General features: G+C 48.8%; 1 protein-coding gene across 1 annotated transcript in view; it reads right to left on the reverse strand.

Moving 5' to 3' along the window:
• Window positions 1-8,341: 8,341 nt before the first annotated feature.
• The window catches only part of LOC107211595 (T-box-containing protein TBX6L), a 23,609-nt gene continuing 7,030 nt past the window's right edge, over window positions 8,342-24,920 (reverse strand). The window contains exons 3-11 of the mRNA XM_015643773.3: window positions 20,462-20,787; window positions 16,195-16,339; window positions 15,088-15,190; window positions 14,482-14,646; window positions 14,022-14,168; window positions 13,471-13,541; window positions 12,594-12,685; window positions 12,081-12,273; window positions 8,342-11,489 (exon numbers count right to left, since the gene is read on the reverse strand). Coding sequence (XP_015499259.1) covers window positions 11,063-11,489; window positions 12,081-12,273; window positions 12,594-12,685; window positions 13,471-13,541; window positions 14,022-14,168; window positions 14,482-14,646; window positions 15,088-15,190; window positions 16,195-16,339; window positions 20,462-20,477 — 1,359 coding nt within the window. The 5' untranslated portion in view covers window positions 20,478-20,787 and the 3' untranslated portion in view covers window positions 8,342-11,062. The remainder of the gene's footprint in view (window positions 11,490-12,080; window positions 12,274-12,593; window positions 12,686-13,470; window positions 13,542-14,021; window positions 14,169-14,481; window positions 14,647-15,087; window positions 15,191-16,194; window positions 16,340-20,461; window positions 20,788-24,920) is intronic.

A 24,920-nucleotide genomic window follows, 5' to 3' on the forward strand; every position in this document is an offset into this window, starting at 1 on the left:
ATCCAACTGCTTTGGGGGGAGTGGCAAATCCAGGGAGAGGATGATGTTTTGAACAGACAGAAGGGACTGACATAAGTGAACAACAGGACTTGGTTTGAAACTCTTGGCACTCGACTCCTGTTCAGCCCACCACCAGTCAGCAGCCAAGCTGGAGACCCCCAGGGATGCTCCTGACTAGTGACAAACACAGCCAGCCCTTAGAGTGCACCGTTGCTATCCTTGCCATAAAAAATACAAAAATCAAACTTAGCCATTTTTCATTACTGGGAAGTAATGACCCCTGTATTTCTAGACTCAATTTCCACAGTTTCAAATGTATTCTGTTACTTTACTTTTATTTTATTTTACTTTATTTTTATTTTATTCTGTTTTGATCTGGATTATATGGTTCAGGATACCTGCTGAATCCTTTTCTGTTGTGTTAGACCATCTCTTCTTTTCCCTTCTTCTTGTGAGCATTGATACAATTAATCTACTGACCTTGAAGAGAAAGAGCTTTTCTCTTTCCAGGTATCGCAGCTGGTGCTCTGGCTCCGAGTCTGCAGTGACGACGGATACACAGCTCTGGGCTGGCTTCCTGCTGAGCATCAGCCTCATGCTCTGCAGGGCACAAAGGAAATGTAATTCATCAGGCTTGGCCTTCGTTGTGTAAGGAAGAGCCATATCCCACAAAGATCGAATGCCTCCCACTGTGCCTGGCTACCTGCAATAGCTGTGCCTACTCAGCACTTTGGAGAACTAGATCTAAAATTAACAAAGATCATTTCCCTGCAAGAAATAGCACCTTGGCCTGGACATGGGACACATCAGCAGGAGTCTGAAACAGAAAGGCTAAAATTAACTCAGGTCTGGGATTCTGCTGAATGCTCTAACACAGGTCTGACCACCACATGCAGGATAAGCAGCACTGTTGGAAATCGCTGCCCAAAATCATCCCAAACTGCAGGATGTACCCCAGCAGTGACAAAAAGGTTACTCCAAGAACTCAGCAGCAGCTCCTACCTGTATGAGGCTCAGTGATCCACCCTCACTGTCGCTAGTGACCATCTGATCGAGGCAGAGGTGGGCGATGGGATGGAAACAGCTCTCCAGCTGGTGCTGGATTTCTAGCAAGGCTTTGTGCTGTACAGTAGCAGAAGCCCACAGACCCCCACAGTGGTGTTTGTGGGATCAACACTGGCAAATTTAAATAGACAAAGACACCTTGGGGAGCAGCCTAGGAACAGAAAGTATGTGCAGGGCAGTAAAAATGTGGGACTTGCATCCATCAGCCATGCAGGGCTCACGCCTTCCTCACTGCAGTGCCCTATTTCAGCCCATGCTGCAGCCCCACGGCAGCGCCGCACTGGAACAGCTGTGGAAGATGGAGGGGGGTGGAGATAATGTACCTGGAGAAGGACAGGCTGATTTAACACCCCTCCCTGCTGCCAAATGGCTCCGTGGGCTCTGCAGTCATCACCCAAAATAGAGCCACAGTCTGTGCCTCCTCCAAGAGACACAGAAACATATGGAATCACTGCCCCAAGCAATGCCCTGATATGTTTCCAGCATTGCTTGGGGCAGTGATTTCCTGCAGGAGCCACCTTGGGAGATGCCGGCACCATGCCCCACTGTACCTGACTCCTTTCCCTCTCCCCCACCACCCCTGCCTGTTGATGCTTGTTACAGCCTGGGAACACAAGATACAGAGCTTGAGCTAGCAAAGAATGTAGGCAGGGTTTGGGCAGAAGGGAGGAAAGGTCCTGCATTAACCTCACAAATCCACCACACGTGGCTGTCACCTATTGCTGAAGACACAAGGGGTCCCTTCCTGGCAGAGGCCGAGGGGCTCCAAGGCAGCCCCTGCGACAGCCTTGTCTCTCTGGGACCAGACACACTGCCCCAGAGCTGCCTGCACCTCTCAAAGCAGGGACACATCCTCCCCACGGAGAGCAGCTCATCCCAGGCAACCGCCTTCTCCTCCCCTTGTTTTGCTGCCAGGTGCCTCCTAAAACATGAGCTGCTTCAGCCCCAGCTTGCCCAACACTTGGCTTCTGTCAGCACCTGAGCGAGTCGTGCAAAACCCTCACTTCAGACACAGCACAACAGCCCCAGAGCTTTGCCCCTTGTGCACTGCAAGCACAAAGCAACAACGTAGATGTTTTCTTGGCTTTCTGTTTTCCACGCTGCCCTGGGATACCCTTGCTGCAGCTTCCATGCTTCAGCACCTTTGCAGCAACCCCCCTGCAGGCTGCCCCAGCTGTCCCCTCGCAGGTCCCACGCTGTCACTGGGTGGCACTGTGCCCCTGCCTGTGCATGCCCGGCTCCAGCCTCCTCCTCTGCCTCCTCGGTGCCCGGAGGAACCCCGGCTGGGCCGAGGGGCAAAGGCTCCCCTTGCCGAAGTGCACCCACAGTGGCACCGACTGATACCCGGGGACCCCAGGAGCCCATAAGGTTGTGACCCCAATGCCCAAACAAACACAGGCTTCCCACTGCCTCCCTGCCAGGGTCTCTCTCTCCCCACCACAGTTATATTTTCATTACTGTGGCAAAAGGAGACCAACTGCATCTTTACAATAGCCCCTCCATAAAACTAATAGGCCAGGCAATTGGGACAGGCCTGTGAAGTACTTTATAGTCTAGACTCGAGGAGTTCGTGCCACAGCTCACAAGCTGTCCCAGCCCTACATCCCAGGAATCACAGCGTTATTTCTCCCTATCATCCCCACGTTCAGCCTGGGAGCAGCACAAGGACGAGCATGGTGCCCCCACACCTGTTTTTGCTGGTCTCATGCCACCCAGAGCCTCACCTGATTCCAGCAGCACAAGGCTTCTAGAAGCATCCATAAGAATCAGGGTTTCCTTTCTCCAAGGCACCATGACACAGTTCTGCCCTGATTCCAGGAGACTTGACACCATCAGCATGTGTCCAGGGTCGGGAGGCTGGACCCAGCACTGGGCCAGGGCAGAGGCCAGGGAGGTCCTTTGTCAATGTTTTGCCATTTGCTTCATTTGCAGTTGAAAGCCAGAGGAGCAGAGAGCCCTTCTGACACTGTGATGGCAAAACCTGCTCAGCTCCATAGCACAAGATCCTTCCCTCTACACCGACAGCCCACGTTTGTTTGGGAAGCTGGGGTGACACATTTGGTGTAGCCCAGAGCCCCATTTCACAGGGTACCTGGTGAGCTTTGCCTTGCTGGGACCTGGCCAGTCTCGGTAAAGCCTCACAAGCCCTTACAGACAGGTGGTGCACTCCACGTGTTCCTAGAGCAGGGAGCTGGGCTCTGGCTCCAGCAGGGGATGGGAGGAGGACCCTGGAGACAGCAATAACCAGAGCAGCCGCTGCCACCTTCCCTCTTCCTGCTGTGTAAAAACTGCCCGAGAAAAGCCTCCTTTAATCGCTCCCCCTACATTAGACATTCCAAGGGAAATTAGCACAAATGCAACATCAGTGGCACCGAGGGAACACACCCTGACTGACTTGGAGGGAGGTTAATTAGTTTGTTAAAAACCTTTTCTCTTTAGTTGCCACCTAAAGCTCCAAGCCTTGACAAACAGTGGGGGAAAAGGGTCTCTGCAGAAAATCAATGCTCTTTAGAGGTAAGAGTTAAAGATCCTCCAAGGAGCATACAGATGGGAAATAAAGACTGTTGCTCCACCATTAGGGTAGAAGGTGAATGCTAGATGGGAAAGCAAAATGTTTCCAGGTTTCCATAAAAGTCAGAAGGGAGACGAAGAGCCCATTCCTCCCCCTGCAGTTTACTGTCTTTTATCTCTTTGCCTTAGCGTCCCCACCTACCCTGCAACAGAGGCGCTGAAAAGCTTTAACTGGCTCCTGCAGAACTGATTCAGGATCCCAGATACTGAGTGCCAGAGATGTGCCAGAGATGTGCCAGGTGCTATTGCCTGTCCCTTGGGAGGACAATCCTCTCGGTGCCAGAGCTGCCAGCAGACTGCTCCCCGCTCCCAGGCACACCAGCCAGGGAACACGAGTGTGCTGGGGATAGGAAGAAAGCCTCACAAGCCCTTACAGACAGTTGCCCCTTTAGATTAATTTAATAGATGACTGCAATGACCCCAGAGAATTTTGTACAGCTCCCAGCCCACTGTAGCTGCCCCGAGCATGGTGGCACCAGGAACCTGTCACAGAGCTGGTGTGTGCCCATGGTGAGATGTAGCCCTGCCAGTGCTCCTGCTACTGCCACTGTAGGGCTATGGTGGGATGGCCTAACTCAGTGACTGCCACAGGCAGTGCTTTGGGACTAAAATTTCCTTAGTTCCTGGTTTAAAGTTGGGACTGACTTGATTCAGTATCCACACCAGAGCTCTGTGCTGCCCTGTGGAGGATAGAAGGGCAGATAGTTCCAGCTCCAGAACCAAGTCTTCTTTAGTCTAAGGACATGATTTCTTTGCTAGACATGATGAGCTGTGTGCCCTGCCTTCTATACTGTCCACTGATGTTTGTATTTCAAAAGCCACTACATCATCTGATTCTGCCCAGCCATCTTAAAAAAAAAACAAAACAGACAACATCCTGTATACTGCTGGGACCTCTTTGTCAGAGGCTGTGAACTCATCTGCAACCCAGCACCAGGATGGATTGAACAAACTGAAGCAGTATTTTATTGCTGAAGCATAAAACACGGGAATAAACAAGCACCAAAGTGCTACTGATCATTAAAACCAGATGGGAGCCCATTTACTGCCTCCAGCAGTGAGGTGCCATGGCTGCTCTGCTGGGGCCCCCTTGAAATAGGAAACCCAGCACACCATCTGGGAGGTGCTGGATGGCAGTGGCTGCAATTCCAGCCCGGAGTTATCTGCACTGTGCTCGCACCACCACCACCACTGACCAAGGAGTGTCAGAGCTCTGAGTCCTATCTCCAGGAATAATCACCCTTGCAAGGTTGTGCCTACATGGAAATGCCCTGGTAGGGACAAGCAGCCCATCCAGGGCCAGTCCCATTGTCCCAGGGAGATGGGATGGGGAGAATCACAGGCTGAATTCCAACACACAGACCAGGGACTCCACGACATTTCAATAGTATTTGCTCAAATGCACATCAGAGAACCTGTGCAATTCAGCTCCCACATGGTGGATTATCCAAGGCAGTCCAGGTCTGACCTCCTTCCTTACCAACCAGTGCTGTCTGGCATGGGAAGTGAAGTCCTACCGTGAGAAGCCAGAGGCTATTTCCTCTCCTTCCTACTTAACACACCCACCACGGATAAATGCCCAACGACAACATTCCCAGTCTGTCTACTGAAACTGGCCTCCAGGAACAGCTCCATGCTGAGTACCCCCAGCTGCAAGCTAAGCTCAACCCCCTCCCAAGACAGAAGCTTTGCACCTTTGTCTCCAAGCCCCATCTTCCCGTGGCAGGGAGCCCTCTCAGCAGCTGAAACGGGAGCACGGCATGGGGCCAGGCATGGATTCCTGGAGATGGGATGGAGGGGAGATGCAAATGGAGCAGGAGACTGCTCGAGAAGCAGAGACAGACAGATGCTTTTACACTTCAAAGGGAACAGGGCCCTGTGAGGCTTTCAGGAATACGCACAAATCGATAGACTCCTTTCAAACACCGAGCACATTTGCTCAAGTGTGAGGCAATTATTCCCTGAGGATGGAGGCAGGACAAGGCCATTAACAGCCATAAGGGCAGGATGAGGAACATGCGGTGGCTCCAGGAGGAGCGCCGGCCCAGCCTGGGGGGCAGAACACCGCAGTCCTGGTCGAGCTTTCTCATCCAGGATTTACAAAATGCCCTCATGTCCCCAGGGGCTCTGAAGGGACACATTAGTGTCATTCAGCCTACGTCAGTGCAATGCTCAGCACATCCTTTTGGCGAGCAGCGGGTTTGATCACATCCCCTCCACTGCTCTAGTTCACTGCCTTTATCCCTGGAGGGCTGACTTACACTCACTGAAGCAATTCCCATTTCCCCCCTCACCCGAATGCTGCTGGGAAGAGCCGGAGCTGCTCTGAAGAGCTCTGTCTCCACTGAGCCCCTTCTAGATGGCAAAGCAGAGCCCAAACCAGATTGTGGGTGAGCAGAGGGCTGGTGGCTCAGCATGGGGACAGACCCCACGGTGTGACAGGAATCACGCCTGACTCATCCCTGTCTACTCTGCACCAGCACTTCCACACAGATTACCCTTAATGCACCATCTCCCAGCAAGGATGTTACAGAGATCACAGGTGCCTGTGCTTTGAGACCCCACAGATGGGAGCTGGAGTGACAGTGCCAGCATGCAGGAAGTCTCTCCTGTGAACAGCTGCTGTTTTACATGTACAGTCATATTTGTACAACGAGAGGCAGAGATACTGCAAGTGAGCAGTGCTTTATGCCTGGTGCATGACTGATGGGAGTGCCCATCCTGTATCACTGGCTGCCCACTCTGCTTTATGGAGGCACATGATTTACCCTCTTCAGTAAAAATAGAGGAGGAGGAAATAAAAATCTCAGCATGTCCCCAAAGAACTGTAGGAGATTAAAATTAAATCTATCCATTACACTCACCAACTAGGGCGCTGTCTGGGCAGGAACACTGTAGTTGTACACCTGCATGTTCAAAGAAAAGAAACTGAGTATTAGAGAAGTGTCAGAGGCAATCCAGCGCCCCACAGCAAAGTGCTTCAGGTCATAAAACAAGCTCACAAGACTTGGAAAAACAAAAAAGGAATAACACTAAACTAAGCTGAACAGCAACACTGCTCAGCACAGCTGCAGCACCTCTTCTCAACCCTGCATCAAAGGTTTGCTTCACCCTCGGTTTAAATTTTGTCTGACACTTCTGCTCAGGCCCAGGTTTCAAGAAATCTTCTGGGTTTGTTCTGGGACGTGTGAGTCATGTTCCTACTTCCTTCACTGTGTCCTGTAAGCCTCTCCCTGTGTTCCTCCTGCTCTAATGTCCAGAAAGAACATTTAGACCTCACTACAGCTCTGCAAGGCAGGACAGTAAAAAGCAGCTTACCTGGAGGGGCAGGGAGCCAGGCCAGCAGCAGAGGGCTGAGAACAGAGCTCCAGAGACAGAACAGGCCTCCCTCACAGCCACTGACACTGCAGCAAGGTGGTGTCTCTGAGACTGGCTGTGCCCAGGGCAGCTGAGGGACACAGAACAGGCCACCCCCACCACGAGCCAGAGAAGTCCCTCCATTCCCCAGCCGGCCCTGCATAGTTTTATCCCTCTCTCTTTGCTCTTGGCTGCTCACCGAGTACCTGGAGGCCGAGCAGGTACATGAACACAGCTGCTGCCAGAGGAGCCGGCACCGCAGGCAGCTCCGGCCACAGGGTGACCAGCACTGCTTGTTGCTCCAACCAAAGGCTGCCTTTGGATCCCACCCCAGGGCTCGGGAATTAAGTGGATTTTAAGCTCTGCAATAAAAGAATGTTGTTATTCCTGGAAGGGGGTTTGCGCTGCTTGCTTTGATCGCCTTAAAGTGAGCCGGTAGTTAGGCTGACCAAGGAAATGCACTACGGTCTCCCGGGAGGCTCAAGGAGCACCATGAGAGACACCCCGGCCCGGGCAGTGGGGTCAGCCCAAAGCAAGGCAGGAGTCCTGCTCAGCCTGGCTGTCCAGCACCAGATGTTTCAAGAGCCCCAGCCCAGCAGGGCATGGAAAATGCTGCTCCCCAGGATCGCCTCAGGCCGCTCCGCAGCCAGGGAACCCCGCGGGCCGGGCGGGCCCTATCGCCCCTCACGCGTGAGGGCTCGGCCCCGCTCCGGTGCCGGAGCAGCGCGGCCCCGGGGCCGGAGCTCGGCAGGTGGCACCAGCCCGGCACATCCTTGTCCCTGCAGCACCTGGAAATTAGAAAAGCTCTTCGTGAAACCAGCTGGAAGTTGCTCGTACAGAGCCGAGTGCAGAGGCCGCAGCCCGGGCCAGGCCGGAGGGGAGCTCGCTGTGTCTGGGAGCTTTGCAGGGAACAGCCGCCTCTCCGGAGCCTGCAGCTGCCTGCGGGAGAGCTGCAGCATCGGCAAGAAAGCATTTTTCTGCCATTCCCATCTGCATTGAAACAGTGTCAGACAAGGCTTAAGGCTGCAAAAAACCAGTAGGAGAAACCAAAATAAATCAAGATCTTGATTTCCCATAGGAAATTTACCTAGATCCCATTTATAGTCCATTTGCCCTCCTCCTTATGTAACTTCTCTGCAGGAGAGGAGCAGAAAACACAGAGAAAATAAACAATTTGCTGCAAAGAATTGGTGCAAGAGCCTGAGTCACATCGAGCAGTGTGAGCAGATAACCCGAGGCTCACTGAACACACCGTGGAGAACAATGCTGAGATCAACAGCATGTCATGCATGTACAAACTGGCCCCAGGTAACATGACTAAAGCAGAGCACACTGTGCTTGAGAAAGATGCACAAAACCTACACTTTGGAGTTTATTTTATTAGTCTTAATGGCCTGATTTCCACATGTCTCATTTCCTTTTATTGAAGCTGTCAGAGGCACTACATTATCTCACATGCGTGCAAAACCAGCATTTCAGTGGAGCTCATACGGACTTTAAATGCCACAGCTGAAGAAAACAAGTGGGAACTGCAAAGGGAGGGGGCGGGAGCAGAGTCCAGAGCACACCTACAGGCAAAATCTCCAAAGGCTTCCCAAACAAGCCGAGCGCAGTCTCTAATCAGAGAGAAAGGATAGGTACTTCTCCAGCAAGCTGGATGATTCACTGGAGAAGGGCAAGCAGTCCTGCTGCAACAGAAGGCTGGTGAGTAATTGATGGCTCGTTCTAGGCACAAAGCTGAGTCTCTCCCCCCGGTGCAGAGCCACTGCCAAACCAGCTCTACCGCCAGGCCCAGGGGGCAGCAGCACCTGCACGCTGCTACCGCAAAGGTTTGAAAGAAACAGCATTGCACGCGTATTTTCACAGGAATTCCCCAGTGCTGCTCAGCTGTCCTCAGTTACTCGTGCTCACTGCAGCTTTTCATCCTCATTAGCGCTCTGTGACAGGGAAACACATCCCAGCTACAGCCAGGTAGGCTGTGGGGGATGCATTCTCTCTCTCGTGGGCATGCTGCCGGCAGCGATCCTGTGTCGTGCACCGAGTACCCCCCGGCTCCCTGCCCGTGGTGCACTCACTCAGCTCCCCAGCCATTCTGCTCATCTCATTTCCAAAATGTGAAGGACAGTGGTGGCAAAATTAACTGCTAATGGCCAGAGACAGCCTTTTACAGCTGACCTGCCTTCACACAGCTGCCATTTGGACAGCAGGAAATCACGATATTTTGGCATTAAAAAAAGCCTGCTCCACATTTTGTTTCCCCAGCCAGATTTCTTTTTAAGTGAGTTGTTCATATCCACATGTGTGTCGTGCACAGTAGGTACAAATCACTACCAGCCAGGGTGCCGTCAGAGGGGAGGCTCACAGGGCATTATGTACATGTACTGTGGCAAAGTCTGACCTTTATTTCAATGCTGCACATCCTCAAATCATGGGAAGCCCAGGGGAAGTACTCAGCTGCTCTGTACATATAATAACTGTGATACAAAAGCAGCTCACAATATACAATTTAAATAAGGAAATAGTTATTGTAGCTGAGTCCACAAATTTACAGGGCTACTTTTCACAGTAATTTTAACAATAACAACGTGGCTCAACATCCCTAGGCTATGCAGATGCACAGTGAGGAGCTGGTGCCCCAAAAACCTGGTGACAGCCTTTCCCAGTGTCCCTGCAGAGGGTCCAGAGGCACTGGCCACAAACCCACCCAGGTCTGCTCAGAGACATCTTGCTACACACACACACACACACACACAGTCACACTCACACGTGTGTGCACAGAAAACCATCTGGCACACAGGCTAAATGACACACCTCAGTGCCCACTGATGGCTGCAGGCCACATGGCAGCTCTTAGTGTGACATGAAAATATTCCCTAAGTGACCCCTAGGAACATGTCTATCCTCCCTGAGAAGCAATGAGTCTGTCTCACCGAGTCCCCAGAGCCAGGGCCATCTGCACTTGGGCAAACAGGGAGGCCTCCCCCTTCTAACAGGAAGAGGAAAAGAATCCCTGCTTGCATGGCAGTGCACAGGCTGCTTCCTGAGCAGGATGGGACCAGAGAGGAGGGAGGTGGAACCACTCTGATACCTGACAGATCCCTACAGACTCCCAAAGAGTGGTTAGATGATTTCACACACTCAAAGAGCAGCGCAGGAACCACAACTATAAATTATATTCTCCAGGGTGGCAGGGAGCGGGAGAAGGAGTAAGTTCACAGTGGAAAATTTCCTCTCCCTCTACAGGAAGAGGTGGAGTGACACAGCAGCACTGCTGTTCATGGCCCTGCTTCTGACAACCTTGGAAAGCCCCAGAGGAGCCCCCACATTCCATGAACAACCTCCCTCCACCCCCACAGAATGAAGAGTATCTCACTGACCTCGAATCTAGGGCTGACAGAGGAGGGATGGGCACAGGGACAGGAAGACACCACACACAGCCTTGCTGCTACTTCTCCTGCATGGAACAGACTCTCCCCTGCCTGCACAACCCACTGCTGTGCTCCAGACACACCTTGCAGTGCATTTTACTCTCATCTGCTGCTGGAAGAAAGGCAAGACTAGCTTTACTCTGACTATACTAACTGAGCAAGCTGCTCCAAGTTCACCAGGATTGCTTGCTTTGCTCATCTTTGCAATATTTTCTACAGCTTTTTGGCCACATGGATGGCTTACTGGAAGTCCTCAGCCCCTATCTCCTTGCACCAAGTCCCAGGAGGAAGGGATGTTGGAAACTGCCAAATGCGAGGTGCCAACACTGAGACTGTGAGTTCAGCAGCTCTTTAAATACTGTTCTTGCAGACCTGTGGTTTCCTATTCCTGGGATAAAAAAACCACTGCAGAACACATTGAGCCTGACCCACAATGACACGGCTGGGGCAACCACTGCTTGTGAAATAAGGTGAGTGTGGTTGTGCAAGGAGACAAGGAAGTGAAGGTGTCCCATGCTACTGCTTGCAGCAATACCTCTGCCTAGTGTAGGCAAAGCTTCACAAGTCCAACACCCCGGAGCAAAGTCAATCTCATTTACAATTTTCTTTCAGTTTTTTTCACTGGGAAGGCTCCTCCCCATTCACCAGCAGGCATAGGGGAACAGAGGGTACTGGCTCCACTCTGCCATGGTGCCATGGGCATGTCCTGGAGTTCCTTGTGTGTTGTACTCCGTGGAGAAGGCCGAGTAGCTCATTGCCCTGTACTGGCTGTGGGAAGGCACCACCCACTGCCCCAGGCCCTGCTCGGTGCCATAGGGACTGTACATGGGCGCCCGGGCCCCGGCTTTCCCCACAGAGTCCAGAGCCATGTTCACCACTCCTGTGTAGTCCTGGGGAGGAGGCAGAGGTGGGGGCAGTGGGGGCAGGTTGGTGAAACCCTCTGGGAGCTGTTTGGAGTCGTGCTCGGGCACCATGGCGAGATCCAAGGCGTGGCACCTTGCCCGGAAATCGTTCAAGGTCGCGGCATCACGGCTGGGAAGCTGCTGGCTGTCCCCAGCCTCATGGAACCTGGGCCCAAGGGCAGAGAGAAGAGAGAGTCAGACCTAGCAGGGTGGAAAACCACGGGAAAAACACAGATCCCCTGGGGAAAGGCTCTTCCCCTTGCCTACTGCTTCATCTTAGGGTTGCTGTGGATTTTAGCCCAGGTCTCACTGTCACACTCACAGAAAAATGAAATGCCAGAGGAAGTGAGTCCAGACTACCTTAGTTCTGGCTAAGTTCTAGTCTGGGCTCACTCACACACAATTTTGCAATGAGAAAGGAAAAATCACTGGAGTCTTGTCACTCCTCCAACACTTCCTCCAAAGGACAGGTAAACTCTGTAGTACACGAAGCTGCCTGGGAGAGCATTTTGGGACTGGGAAATAAAGAACATTACAAAGACACGAGCATGCCCAGAACCAGTAGGTTTGAACTAGAAGAGAAAGGCTTTCCTTGGACCTATACACGCTAATCTACCATCTCTCAACCACATGTGCTGTCCAACAGAAAGGCATCTTCCCCTGTTCCCAACTGGTTGTTTTTCTTAGGAAATACCCAGCAGAAGGAGAGGAATCCCACCAACCAAAGTGTGGCTTTGGAGCAGAAAGTGGGACTCACCGATATGTCTGGTAGGATGGCGTTGGCACTTGCTGCTCTCTGGCCAGACCCTCCCTCTGCTCAGCAGGCACTGGTGAGGCTGCAGGGAACACCTGGCTGCTGTTCTGCTCCGAGCCCCAGAAGGGATATCCACTGCTCACCACCACTGGGTTACTCTCTTCCTTCACATCTACATTCTCATCCTTCTCAAAATCTGACTCAAAGCAGGGAAAAGAAAATTGGAAAAGAATGAGAAAGGGGAAGAGGGAGGCAAAGCTCACAATGGTCTATTGGCAGTTGCAGTAATCACAGGATGGTGGAAGGAAAAACACTGCCACCTCCTGCAATCCTTCTGTCCTAAGGGAAAAGCCCCTTCCAGCTCTTTTCTGCCCAGATACTGCAATGGTCAGTCCTGCCCTGTCCTCTCTCCTTAGCTCTGCTACTGCAAGCAGCACCATGAGCTGGAGCAAGGAATGATTTAACTTAAAAAACTTTCTGAATATAATTCTCTGGGTTTGTTGTGATCAATATTACCACGTTCCTCAGCAGCAGGCTCCTTTTCCTCAGGCAACTTCCTTTTCTGGCTCTTGGCTGGACTGGGCTTCTGGCATTTGGCTCGTCCTTCCCTGGAAAGAAACAAGACATGGGGGTAGCTTGGATGTAAGCTTTTGCCTAAATACATAGACAGGGATGCTATTAGGAGGAGAAAGAAAAGCTGTAACATTTTTAAAATTTAAGTAAAAAAGAGTCTTTTTTTACTTGGCCTTTTTTCATCAGGAATGTTTTTTTCAGGAGATTTTTTTTTCAGGCATAAAATAACACAAAACAAAATCTCAGATATTTTCGTAACATTTTCTGTTTGGAAAAAACCTCCATTTTTTCCTTCTCTAATGCCAGTCTGAGGTTGCAATTTAATCTCTTTTTTTCATCTCATCCACTGGCTGCCCTCAGACCAAGCAGAAGATCTCACTGGTATTGGTATCCATCTTCCCTCTTGCAGACAAAATCTCCCACTGGAAGAGACACTTTTCCACCCACAGGAAAAAGAGACAAGGGAGCTTCCAAATGTCAGAATCAAGCTGATCTCCAAGAGACCAAATGGTCTGCTGTGGACTCCTGCTATCACTGCTATTCACATGTCAGACTCCAGTCTAGCTCCAACGTGCCAGGGAGTGCAGGTCTCAAATTTGTCACACCTCCCACATTTCTGTAGGAATTGTCACCTCCCACTCCCCAAGTCTCTTGAGAAGAGGCTGCAGAGAGGGACATCACTCCCAGATACAGGGAAATGCAGAGTGCACAATGCAGCAGGCTCAGCAGAGCTGGCTGGCAGAGTTTTGCTCAAAGACCTTGGGTAAAATTCACAAGTGAATTCCAGCTATAAACAAATTCAATTGAAAAAACAGTTTACCTTCGAGTGTTCTTCCCATGTTCACGGAAACCTTTAGCAAACGGATTGTTGTCAATCTTGAGCTTTGTAATCTTTAAATGAAAGGAACAAGACTCAGCATCACAGTGACTGCTTGGCTTCTTCAGTGTATTTATCACAGCAGATAACTGTGTGGGAGTTTTGGACATGGCTTTGCCACAGTATCTCAGCTCTCCCAGCAGCTCCCATCATTGATCAGGAACTGACCCACAGAGAGAAGTGACCTTGCCAGGGTCAGCAGGGATTTGGGTGGGATTCATCTGACTGACAAATACACAGGGTGAGCATCTGTATCTGGACCTGCAGCCATACTTTTTACTGTATTTGGAGTTCTGTGTCACTGACAGTGCACTCAGTACCATCAAGGTGCATGGCTCATCTCATCACAGAGACGTTTTCCACAGGAACCACAATGTGCCTGTTTCTTCCCACTGTCCACCACAGGTGTCTGGGATGAGCAGACAGCAAAGAGACACCTTCCTTCACAGGAATTTTACAGACAGTGTGTCAGAAGCAGAGCCTGCACACCTTACCTGCTCATTCTGGTAGGCAGTGACAGAGGTGAAGACAGTCTCAGGGAAGCTGAACACCTGGAAGATGCTCCAGCGGACGCTGAAGAGGTCATCTGCCTGCACGATGTGGAAGCGCGGCTTGTAACGGTGCATGGAGTGCAGGATGATCTGGGACAGACAAAGGACAAGGTTTCCATGTGCCACCACTGCCAGCACATTGCAGATTCCCTCTGGAGACTCTCAGGACACCCATTTCTAACCAGGGACTCCTGCTGGCCTTGGTGTCTCCCTGTAGTGACAGCACAGACCTGCACCTTCCCTAGCAGGGAGCTAAGAGGGCACAGGGGCCGAGCTGAGGGAGGAATAAAGGGCATGTTTTGGATATGTTTTGATTTCTACATCATTTATTTTCTCCCAAATCCTGCCTATTTCCCACAAAGTTCATCTGCAATGAATTCCAAGAGAGCACAGCACAACCTACATGCCCATGTTGATCCAGAGTGTTGTTAGTGAGCTTCAGTTTTTGGAAGGAGACAGGTTCTTTCATCCAGTGGCTGCCAGGAGCTGGGGAATCTGGGTGGACATAGGTGCGACAAGGGAGCTGGGGCTCTGCTTTTCCAGCAACTTCCCACTGGTCTTTATTCCACTGTGAAGGGACAGACAGAAATCTGGAGCTTAAAAAAATATGCTTTTAGTACAGAAAAGGCCCAGCAAGTTTTCTTCCCAGTCAATTCAGTGAATCCTCTGAAGCACATGTAGCAGATTCTCTTTTACAAGCCGTGATCATGTTACCAAATCAGCTCCAAGTTTAGGCCTCATTTTTCCTCCCTTTCTCCCAATGGCTGCCAGAAAAGTCTGACATTAATCATGATTAAAACTGTACTGCTTACAATGAAAATTAGTTACCTTTCCAGCTGCTCCCCAAGCAAAACTGACAAATAACTCCAGAGAGGCATAAAATCCATCAATTACTTCTGAACTTTGTCCAAAGAGAATTTATTTATCAGTGTGACAAGTGAAGCATAAAGATTAAGCTATTTCAAACAGATGAAAAGACAGCATAAATTCTGTTATTTAAAGCACTTACCTTGTACCTGAAGTTATCCATTGGCACAAAATCTACCAGCATGAGGTACTTGGCATATGGGATTAAGCCAGAGACTTTGATTTTGCATTGAGGAAACATTCGTCTGAGGGAGAAATGAAAAATTCTTATTTTTATAAAGTATAAAGGTTTCTCTGTGAAGTGGCTGTAAATGATCAAGCAGCATGTCACATTTACTCACTGCTGTGCAAAGCCCTGTGAGCAGTATTTCTCCAGCCAGCCACTGACCATTTGTCCATCTTATTGATGGACTGCCTAGTCCTGTGAGTTTAGACATGATAGACACTAACAGGGCAGCAGTCACTGGGGGCCTGACACTGTTACTGCTTTTGGTCTTCCAATTCCTCTAACACAACAGTGGGAAACTTGAAAGGAACTATTTGGAGGTTGTACATGGCTCCTGGTCTGCTGCAGCTCTCACAGCCCTGGAGCATGGATTAAATCTGAGTGTGGGTAGAAAACATGCTCTCATCTAAGAGCACACCCAGCTTTCTGTTCCCATATTCCCTGCCACTACTTTTAACTTCTGACTCTGCAAAAAAGCTTTGACAGCTACCTCCCTACCCAAAGGGATTATTCCAGCTCACAGCAGCTTTGACACAATACTTTACAGCTTCACAATTCCATCTTCTTTCACTGCAAGCTCCATAATACATGACTCATTTATACTTCAGTGGAGTCTGCACACACAGATTGTTCCAAGTCTGGGCCACATTTCTTGTCTGCAAACACAGACTCAAACCCAAGCATTTACTGCTCAACTGCTGCTGCCTGTGACCTGGGCAAAGGGAGCCCAGGGCTCTTCCCAGAGCAACCTCAAAGTGACAGGAAGAACACCAATGTTACGTGGTGAGATAAGGGTACAGGAGTTTTCTCAGCACGTCAGCCCCACAAAAGACCTTTTGCACCTCACAGTTTGGACTTCTAGAACACCCTGAAAGTACAATTCCTCTGCCAGGATCAGGAAGATCTGGATAACTGGCTACAAAACCAATTTAAGGGCCACCATTCAATAAATGAGCATCCAGAGACTTTGACAACAGCTGAGAGGGGTGTGGTGTGTGCAGGCAGCTGTCCTGTGCCCCTTACCTGCCAGATTTGGTGATGATCATCTCAGTTCCTATCTGGTGAAACTTCATCCAGAGCCCCATGTCCTCGAGGGTGACCACAATGGAGCTCTGTGGGAAGGGCTCCAGGCTGGGGGAAGGAAGGGCCTCACACGGCGCTTTCACGTCTGGAAGGAGAAATGAGATGGTGACTCAGGAGGGGAACTGACCCTCGGGGTCTGGGCAGTCTGTGCCACAACAAACCTCTTAAAAACTGCTGCTTTTCTTCAAAGGATTTTTGGTACTTAGTAGGCTGAGAGGTAGGGAGCCCTTTCCAACTGGTTTGGTTTTAGCTGGTAGGTCCTTTTGCGAGGATCTGTGTGTTGTACCAATTCATCCTAAATTCCATTGTTACAAAACCCACACTGGCAGGTAGCCACAGTCCACTGTTCTGGTATGATCAGGGTTACATAAAACCCTTTATCAAGAGAATGCAATAGAAGCTGAAAGGACTGGAAAGATTTTAAGTGCACCAGTGGGTAGTAGTGGAAAATTACAAGTAGGTGTTAGCAGAGGTGAAAAATCCCCCCAGAAGACAAAGATGAGACAGATAGGAGTCCTAAATGTAAGTGAAGGCAAGAAAAGGAGGTGACAGACTATGGATAGACTATATTCTGAAAAGAGAATGGCTGGTCTGAACTGGAAGTGGAGATGGGGAGCCCAGAGGAGCCTGTGAGAGGGGTGGAATGTGTCTCTTCACTAACACTCCATGGCAGTGCTGCAATCTGCCTGCTCTCCCTCTTGAGTCACAGGCCCAGCTGTGGGCCTGGGGAAGAGGAAAGGGAACCCATTCTGGAGGAACTGCCTTTGTGTTGATGCTGCCAATCACCTCTGCACAGCTCTGGATTAAAAACATCCTTAAACCTCTGGTAGGTGCTCTCAGCAATATTGTAAAGCAGGCAAGATTGCTGCTGCCCTACTGAAAAGCCCAGTTCCATTTTAGGTGAGAATGTGACCCAGAACAGTTCTGGTGGGCTGAGTTCAGACCCAGCAGGGCTTTAGGAACACTGTCCTGAGGAGGGATGAGGAGCCTGCTCGGTGGGGCACCCACAGCAGCAGAGCTGTCCCAGCTCAGGGCCAGCAGGACCCCTCTGGGAGCTGCATTAGCAGCCAGGCACAGCTATTTACTTAAAAGGTAGATTTTTCTGCCTCTCAGCCTGATAAGATCTTATTCAGAGCATAGGAGAAAAAAAAGAGAACTTTCACATTGTTACAGCTTTCCTGAGTAATGCCTTTAAAAGAGTATTCACAAAAAGTAGACAACTATTTTCAGAGAAATTAGCTTTTTTCACAAAGGGATGTCTTTTCACCAAAACAACCCGATACAAGTCTAAGTGGTTCTTCCCTCAGGATTAAGAAGTAGAAAACATTAAAATGTAATTTTGTCTGTTTATAGAGGTCTTTAGGCATTTAAAAAAAAATCCCCTAGCCTTTTTTCTGCTTTGATCCAACATTAATGAACTGGCCAAGAAGTGACACCTAGTTTGCTCACCAAGATTAGCCTGTTAACATCTTCTTACTAAAGCTTCCCCCATATCCTCTTGCAAAGACATGAAAGCTGCCATGAGACCATGCATTTGGTAGCTCAGTGCAGCACATGTATCAAAAGGAGTTACAATAAAATTGGGCTGATTTCCCACAGGAGCCATCCAGTCACAAATAAATGCAAACAGGTTTTGATTAGCTAGACAGATGCTCACTCCTTCCCCCAAATGAATTTTCAAATTAACATTTCTTTAAGCAAATTCCAATGCCATTAAAAGAGACTACAACAAGGCAGATCTCAGGAGTCTTTAGTGAGGGGAGATTTCCAATGACGTTGAGGGAATTGAAGTGAAAAGAGTTCAACACTGAATTAAAAATCAAAGGCAGATGTTATAATCTGGATTTTACCAAAATGAGTCCACAACACAGCTGTAGGAGAGCAATGCTGCAGGAGACAGGAACAATAAATGTTGCAGCTAAGGTGCAGAAATGCATAGAAATGCAGAAATTCTATTCTGTGCAGATTTTGTGTGCACAGGCTGAGGCTGAAAAGCAGGACATGGAAAGTCTGCAAGAGGCCCTGGAGCCCAGCAGTGGTGTGAGCTGGTGAATGGATCTGCCCAGCTGCCACTGCCTTCAGCAGGACCCTGCAGTGATGGATCTATTGCAGGCTCCACTGTGGATTTTGTTTGTAAATTTGGTTTGGATTTTTGTTTTCTTCCTAGTTTGTGCCTTTGTAACTGATGGCAAAGCTTAAGCACTCACCCTCCCACAAAGAGAGTCTGAGTGTTGGAATTATGGCAGAGAGGTTTGGGCACAGGGTCCAAGCCCTGAATGGAATTTATGTGAGCTGTACTTCTATGGTTTCCTCTTCTGTGCAACTTGGTTTTAAAACTGTTATTATCCAAAAGAGATTTAAACCTTTCCCAGCAGTTCTACTTTTACTTTAAAAAAAAATATTCCTATTATCATTGTATCCTATTATCATGGTAACACCACACAAACATACATTCAAAAACATGTTCTTTATGTCCAGATGAGGTTGAAAGGTAGGAAGCTGCTATGGTAAAGGCACTGAAAATTAAGAGATCTTCAATCTATTCTGTGCTTGATGTGAAGGTCCTTATACCAACAGCAGTGCTAGTTTCTGTATCTAGAACAAGTCATACATGTATTTTTGTCATCTTGGGGACAGAAAGGAAAGAAGGAGAAATGTGAGACAATTTAGCAGTTTTAGGAGGAAGATGTTGGAGTACAACTGCCTCACCTAAAGCAGTTCTTCAATTAATTTTCCATTAAAGATAGACAATGTTAAAATGTCAGAAAATTTGTTGCAGCCTTCCCAAAACGTGTAGGATAGGATCTGCAATACTAAATTCCCAAAAAGGGAGAAAGCTATGCTTACCTTGACTAAAACCAGTTATTATTATTACATTTGTTGCTGCTCCCTTCCAAGTGAAGCCAATCACTTACAGCTATCAGTCTCCACTGGGGAGGAACACGCATCAATATACAAAAGCTTTCTAATAAATTCATCTTGCAAACAAGTAAAAAAACCCTCCCATGTTCTCTGATCTTCTCAATGCCAGTAGAAACACCCTGACCCTCTGGAGGGAGCCCCATTTCTCAGATCCAGAGAGTTTTTTGGCAGGAACAAAAGTATGATGTTCTTACAAATGTAATGGCTTCGTCTCTCAGATGCATCCAGTCATCACCTGGAACATTTCTGCTGGAGGGGGTCATACACCAGAAACAACCCAGTAAGAAAATGAGGTGAATACTGCAATATTTGGAATCTTTAACATGAAAATACCATGATACATTCTACCTTTTTTCCATTGCTGCTCTTTTGTTTTTCAACTTCAAATTCAAGTGGCAGAAATCAGTATGAATCAGATCAACACAGCAGGGACTGAAAAAACCCAGAGCAGCAGCAAAGGTGGAAATTGTCTAAATCACTGCACTTGCATTTTGCTCATGAATGAGACAACATCTTGCAGAGGAAGAGAAAGGAAGCTGAGACTGCCCAGTCACTTCTGATGGGCCTATAAAATGGATTTTTTTTTTTTCTGATTTTTTTTTTTCTGATGTAGAGTAAAACCCCAGAGTTAATTTAGGGTTCAGTTGCCCTGACAAAGGCAGCACCTCTGGGCTGGCCCTTGGTGTCCCAAGGCATCTCTGTCATTGTGCCCAATCCAATCATGCTCCACACAGGAGAGATTAACAGCATGCTATGAGATAGATTGAGGGAAAACATCGTGAAACCCTAAGGGAATCACAAAAATCCCGTGCTGGGTGTGAACTGGGGAGGAGCTGTCGATGCCTGATTGGGGTTCATGCTTTCAAAGGGCATAAGAAATAGGAAAAAAAAACCCAAACCAGAGAGTTTGTATCAGAAGTGTTATTAAAAGTATGACAAGTATTTCCAGACTTTCTGTGGCCTTCAACCTGAAGAATTCAGTGCTTTGCAGACAATACACAAACACCTCCAGCCATCAGCTGAAGGGTCACACTGCACAAGGTGATGTGGGCGTGGGAGTTTTGGGCACAATTGTGAGCAAACCTTTGCTACCTTACAAAAGATCTTCCAAGGCTCTCAAAAACCACTCAAATGCACCATTTTTCATCTACTCCAAGAAAAAAAGAAGTTTTAAAATCCTCTCCAGCCCCATGCACTCTTCTGTAAATGCTGGTGAGCACATTTTCCCTTTCTGGCATGAGGCTAGGATCTTTCTGTGCAGTGAGAAAAGGGAAGGAGTCCTTACCTGGTAAAGCTTGCATTTTTCCATGTACTGTGACGTGGAGGAGCTTGCAAGGCCAAGAGAGCCACCAGAGTTCTTACAAGGGAAGCCAAAATAGTCCAGTTCAAAAGCAGGTCTGATTTCCTGAAGCAAGCACAAGCCCTTCCTTCCGAATCCAGTGTCAAGAGTGAGCGGGATGAGGATGGGACCCCAAGCACAGCTAGCCAAGGTGAGTTCCTGTTTTATGGAGGATAATGAGCAGGGAGGAGCTTCCCGCCAGGGCTGTCCCCTTGCGAGCCTTTGATGTCCAAAGGGACAAAGAGAGGAAGGATCTGCAGCAATGGCTGGGGCTAGGGGAAGAAAATCAAAGAGAATTAACATGGCTTTGACATACAGGAAACCCTACAGGGGAAATGCACCTTGATTTACTGCTAACGCACTTTTAAACAAATAGAGACAAGACTGAAAGCATCAGTTGAGGACTCGGCTACAAAATAAAAACAAATGCCTTAAACAGCAAGGAGGGATAATTTCTCTTTGGCTGTTCCATGGGTTTGTGATAATTCTCATCTTCAGCACACAGAATCGTTTTACTCTTGATTTCTGGTATCAGAATGGCATCGAGCTCGTTCCTTCCCAAGTGGGTGATTTACAGTCTGTGTAAAGTTTGCTCTCACAACTGGAACCCTGCAGCAAACCCTGCATCCCTTCACCCCCAGGTGCCTTCCCCAACAACATGAACACATTTGATGGTAAAACCTCACTCATCTGCCCAGGTTCTGCATTCCCAGCCCTTAACTGCACTTCTTTTCAGGCACTGAGGTTATCCCTTGCTCAAGGCACTGCTCTTACCCAGGGAAGGCTGAGCAGAAATCGAAGGGCTTGAGCATTTTCCCTTAATTAGTTTATTCTGCAAGTGTGACCATTAGCTTTTGTGCTTATAAGTGCTTACAAGTGCTAAGAGACAGCAATCAAGGCTCGAGCTCCAGGGCACAACACAGCCACTGCAGCTCCTGAGGAAGGGGGATCTGTGCATCCACACACACCAATGGCTGTACCAACATTTACAGGACCAAGACAGTCAAAAAGTGGAGCTCAAAAGCAGGATATCGCTCTGAACCGGCCACTGCTGGGTCCTGCACAGCAAATTTAGGAGCTCAAAGAACTTGCTATATAGCTGTATCTCTTTCACTGTCTAGATTTATACCAAATAAAATATTTTTTTTTCTCTTTTGTCAGTGATGTTACTGGGACATCTGATCTTCAGTCTGACATACAAAACAAATTTTGAATTTATTTCATGAGTTTCTACACCCAAGCATTTCTTCAGTTCTGTTTTTATTGCCTTTTGGAGCAGGCAATGCAAGGATGTGCAGAGAGGACAAAGGAGCCTAAATCAGAGCAGGGACTGACTCTCTTCCAGTGGTATATTGAATTTTAGGCATCCCAGTGCTATCCAGGGAGAGAGAAACCAATTCTTACTGCGGTAAGGAAGAATGTTTTAAAGAAAAGGGTTGGAGAATTTGGGAAGTCCTGAGGAGGATTTTATAGCAGGAGATGGTGCACTGGCTCCTGGCACCTCTGGTGACATCCAGCCTTGCTGGCATCCCTTTTAAACCCCTGGGGAATGCACAACACTACAGGCTTTTCTCCCTTCTTGGAGACACCCAGAGCTGTGGAGCCTCAGCACCACTGAGGAGAGGAATACCATGTGGTGGGGAAATGTCAACTTGTAGCTCAAATAGAAATTATTAATTAAATATGTGGAGAAATAAATCAGAAGGGAAAAGGTCAGCTGAAATGGTATCAGGGTCAGATCTCTGCTTGTGCCTGCACAGCCACTACCAGACACAAAATAGGATGCAGAAAAGCTCTTTGCTCTGCTACAGAAGGAAAGCCAGCATCACATCTGCTCCCCCCCTCCATGTCCTGCTTTTCTAATGCTAGTATTTTAATTGTAGAAAGAGGAAAAAGACAACCATAATCAGAATCTGAAAAGGAAAAATAGAACAAAAATTGGGTCAGATTCAAGCTAGCAGTGAGATGAATCAACATCCCACACAGTCAGAAACCGCACAACAGCAGCAGCAGCTCTGGGAATTTCAGACTTCACCTGACAGGAGCGTGGGATGTGTATCATGACTTACTGCTGCTTCCACAAAGGCTATGAGATGGTCTCCTGCTGCCACTTCATTTGCACACTGTGGATCAGCATGTCTGGGGAACGCACATTTGCTACAAGTACTCAAATCCTTTTGGCTTCTCCCAGCTGATTGATGAGGAAGGTGGAGCCATTAATTACCCATGACTAGTTAACAACCAGTTTTCTCCCAGCCATTCTAGTTGCACTGGAAATGTTTTAAAAGTGAAAAAAAAAAGTGAATTTGTTACTATTGCTGGAAAGTGTGGCTAATAGGAGCAATCCCCAGGAAATTCATCCCTAGCAAAGAGGGAATTTAGCACATCACCCTCATCTGTCCATCCACGGAGAGCCCTCAGGCAGTTTAATGGGAAGTTGGAGGTAAATGTGCTGGTGTCTAACAATTCACTGGCAAATTGGAGGCTGAGGGTGTGGAAAGGGATGGGAGAGAGATGGATGTGACACGTGTAAGCCAGTGACACACACAGAGCTCTGCTCTGAGCCCCTTTACAGCAGCAGGGATAAATCCAGCTCTAACAGCAGGCTCTGCCCTGTGCTGAAGGGATGAGGTAGGGCAGGAGGGAGGACATGTGTGATGACAAAAGCAGAGGCCAAGAGCTTTTGCTTTGCATCTCTTTGAGAAGATGATTAGAAAGAAACACTCCCCCTCTGGGTTTTGTAGCAAGGCAAATGTTTTCTGGAATTTCTCCCACCTTAAGTGAAGGTTTAACCCTTACTGGACCCTGCAGGGAGCTGGTTTGTGCACAAGAGCTCTCCAAGAACACAGTGATATCTTGCAATCGCTGGCTGCTGCCTGGGGCTCCCAGACTGCTGGAGAGCAGATAAAGTGTCAGGCTTTGGCTAATGGGGCTGGAGTGGCACTGCAGCCTCTGCCCAGGCAGAGCTCCCAGGGAAGCATGGCCAGAGAGGAAGCTCCAGTGTGGGGCACAAAGTTACTGCCTGGGAGACAGCTGAAATGTAAAAGTCACCTTCCAAAAGAGCCAGCCTGGGATCAGTGCTCGTGGGTGCAGTAGCCAGTACCCAACACTCAGGTTTCCCTCTCTGACAAAGTGCTGCCAAATCAGCTTTAACAAACTGGGCTAAAGCCAGGCTGCCTTGTCTGCCTGGATCTGCACAAGCAGGAAAGGACAACATGGAGCACTGCAAACTGCACCTAGAGATCCTCCCCTCTGAAACGTGAGGAAAGCCTTCCTGCCACTGAAATGGGACTCATTTTGCTGATTCCCACCTGGCACACACAGGCCACAGCCCCAGAGCATCTTGGCAACTCTTTGTGAAGGATCCTCTGCCATCTGCACAGAAGTACTGGAAAGTGAAAAGACAACATGTCATCAACAGGGCCCAAAATAAACCAGCTCATCACTGATACCTACTTCATTAAAAACATGAAGTGGCCTCAGATTCTCCAGAATCCACAAAGTGGCTCCTTAAATCCAGGCTCATCTCACTGTGGAGCAAATGCAGCTTGGTTTATGCACCCAGAGCCATGGGGAAAAGCTGAGATTTTCCAGAGAAAAGGCCTGGTGAAACTGTTGCTCCTACAGCTGTGCCAGCCTTGTCCTTGTTAGTGCCTGACACATCACCCAGAAAATAGGAAATACAAGTGCAGGGTTGGCCAGGACAGAGCTGCTGAGCTCTGGCAGCACAGGCACAGCCTGAACTTGGGTAGCTTTCTGAGCAAGTCTCTGTGGGCGGCTACAGGAATGGTAAAAGCCTGCAGAATGTTTTGAGAGCCTCTGAAGAAGTGGTACATATCTCCTATCATGCTGCAGCACAAGAAACAGTTCCTACCCAGCTCCTTACAGCAGCTCACACAACACAGCATTTTCTTCTGATGGAGGGAAATGGCAGCTTTTCCCTTTCTTTTCATGGTTTTGATTGATTTTTCCCTGAGAAATGCTATCTGGTGTCTTCAGGTACATCACCAGTGTCATGCAGACCTTCCTACCGTGGGACCAATGCACGGGACCCCCCAGAGACCCCAAATTTTTCCTGTGTTCTCAAAAGTGCAAAAATGACATTTGGCAGACCAAAACAGCTGTTTGGAGAGGGCCTGTTGGTAACATCTCCACGCTAATTCACCACAGGGTCCCAGGACAGAGGCTCAGTGAGCTGTGGGGATGGGTCACGGGCTGCAGGACAGCTGTGACAGGATCTGTTCTGGAAGGGAACGTGGGAAAGCAGCTCAGGTACACAAGAAGTTGGACATGATAAGCTTAACACAAGACTTTTCCTTTTGCAGGTTTGTGGATTGAGGTATCTGGCTGCAAAGCTGAAGAGGACACTCCCCTGCCTCCCTCCCTGACATCTGCCCTGTGCAGT

This window comes from Parus major, chromosome 15 (assembly GCF_001522545.3).
Source record: "Parus major isolate Abel chromosome 15, Parus_major1.1, whole genome shotgun sequence".
Taxonomy (NCBI): domain Eukaryota; kingdom Metazoa; phylum Chordata; class Aves; order Passeriformes; family Paridae; genus Parus; species Parus major.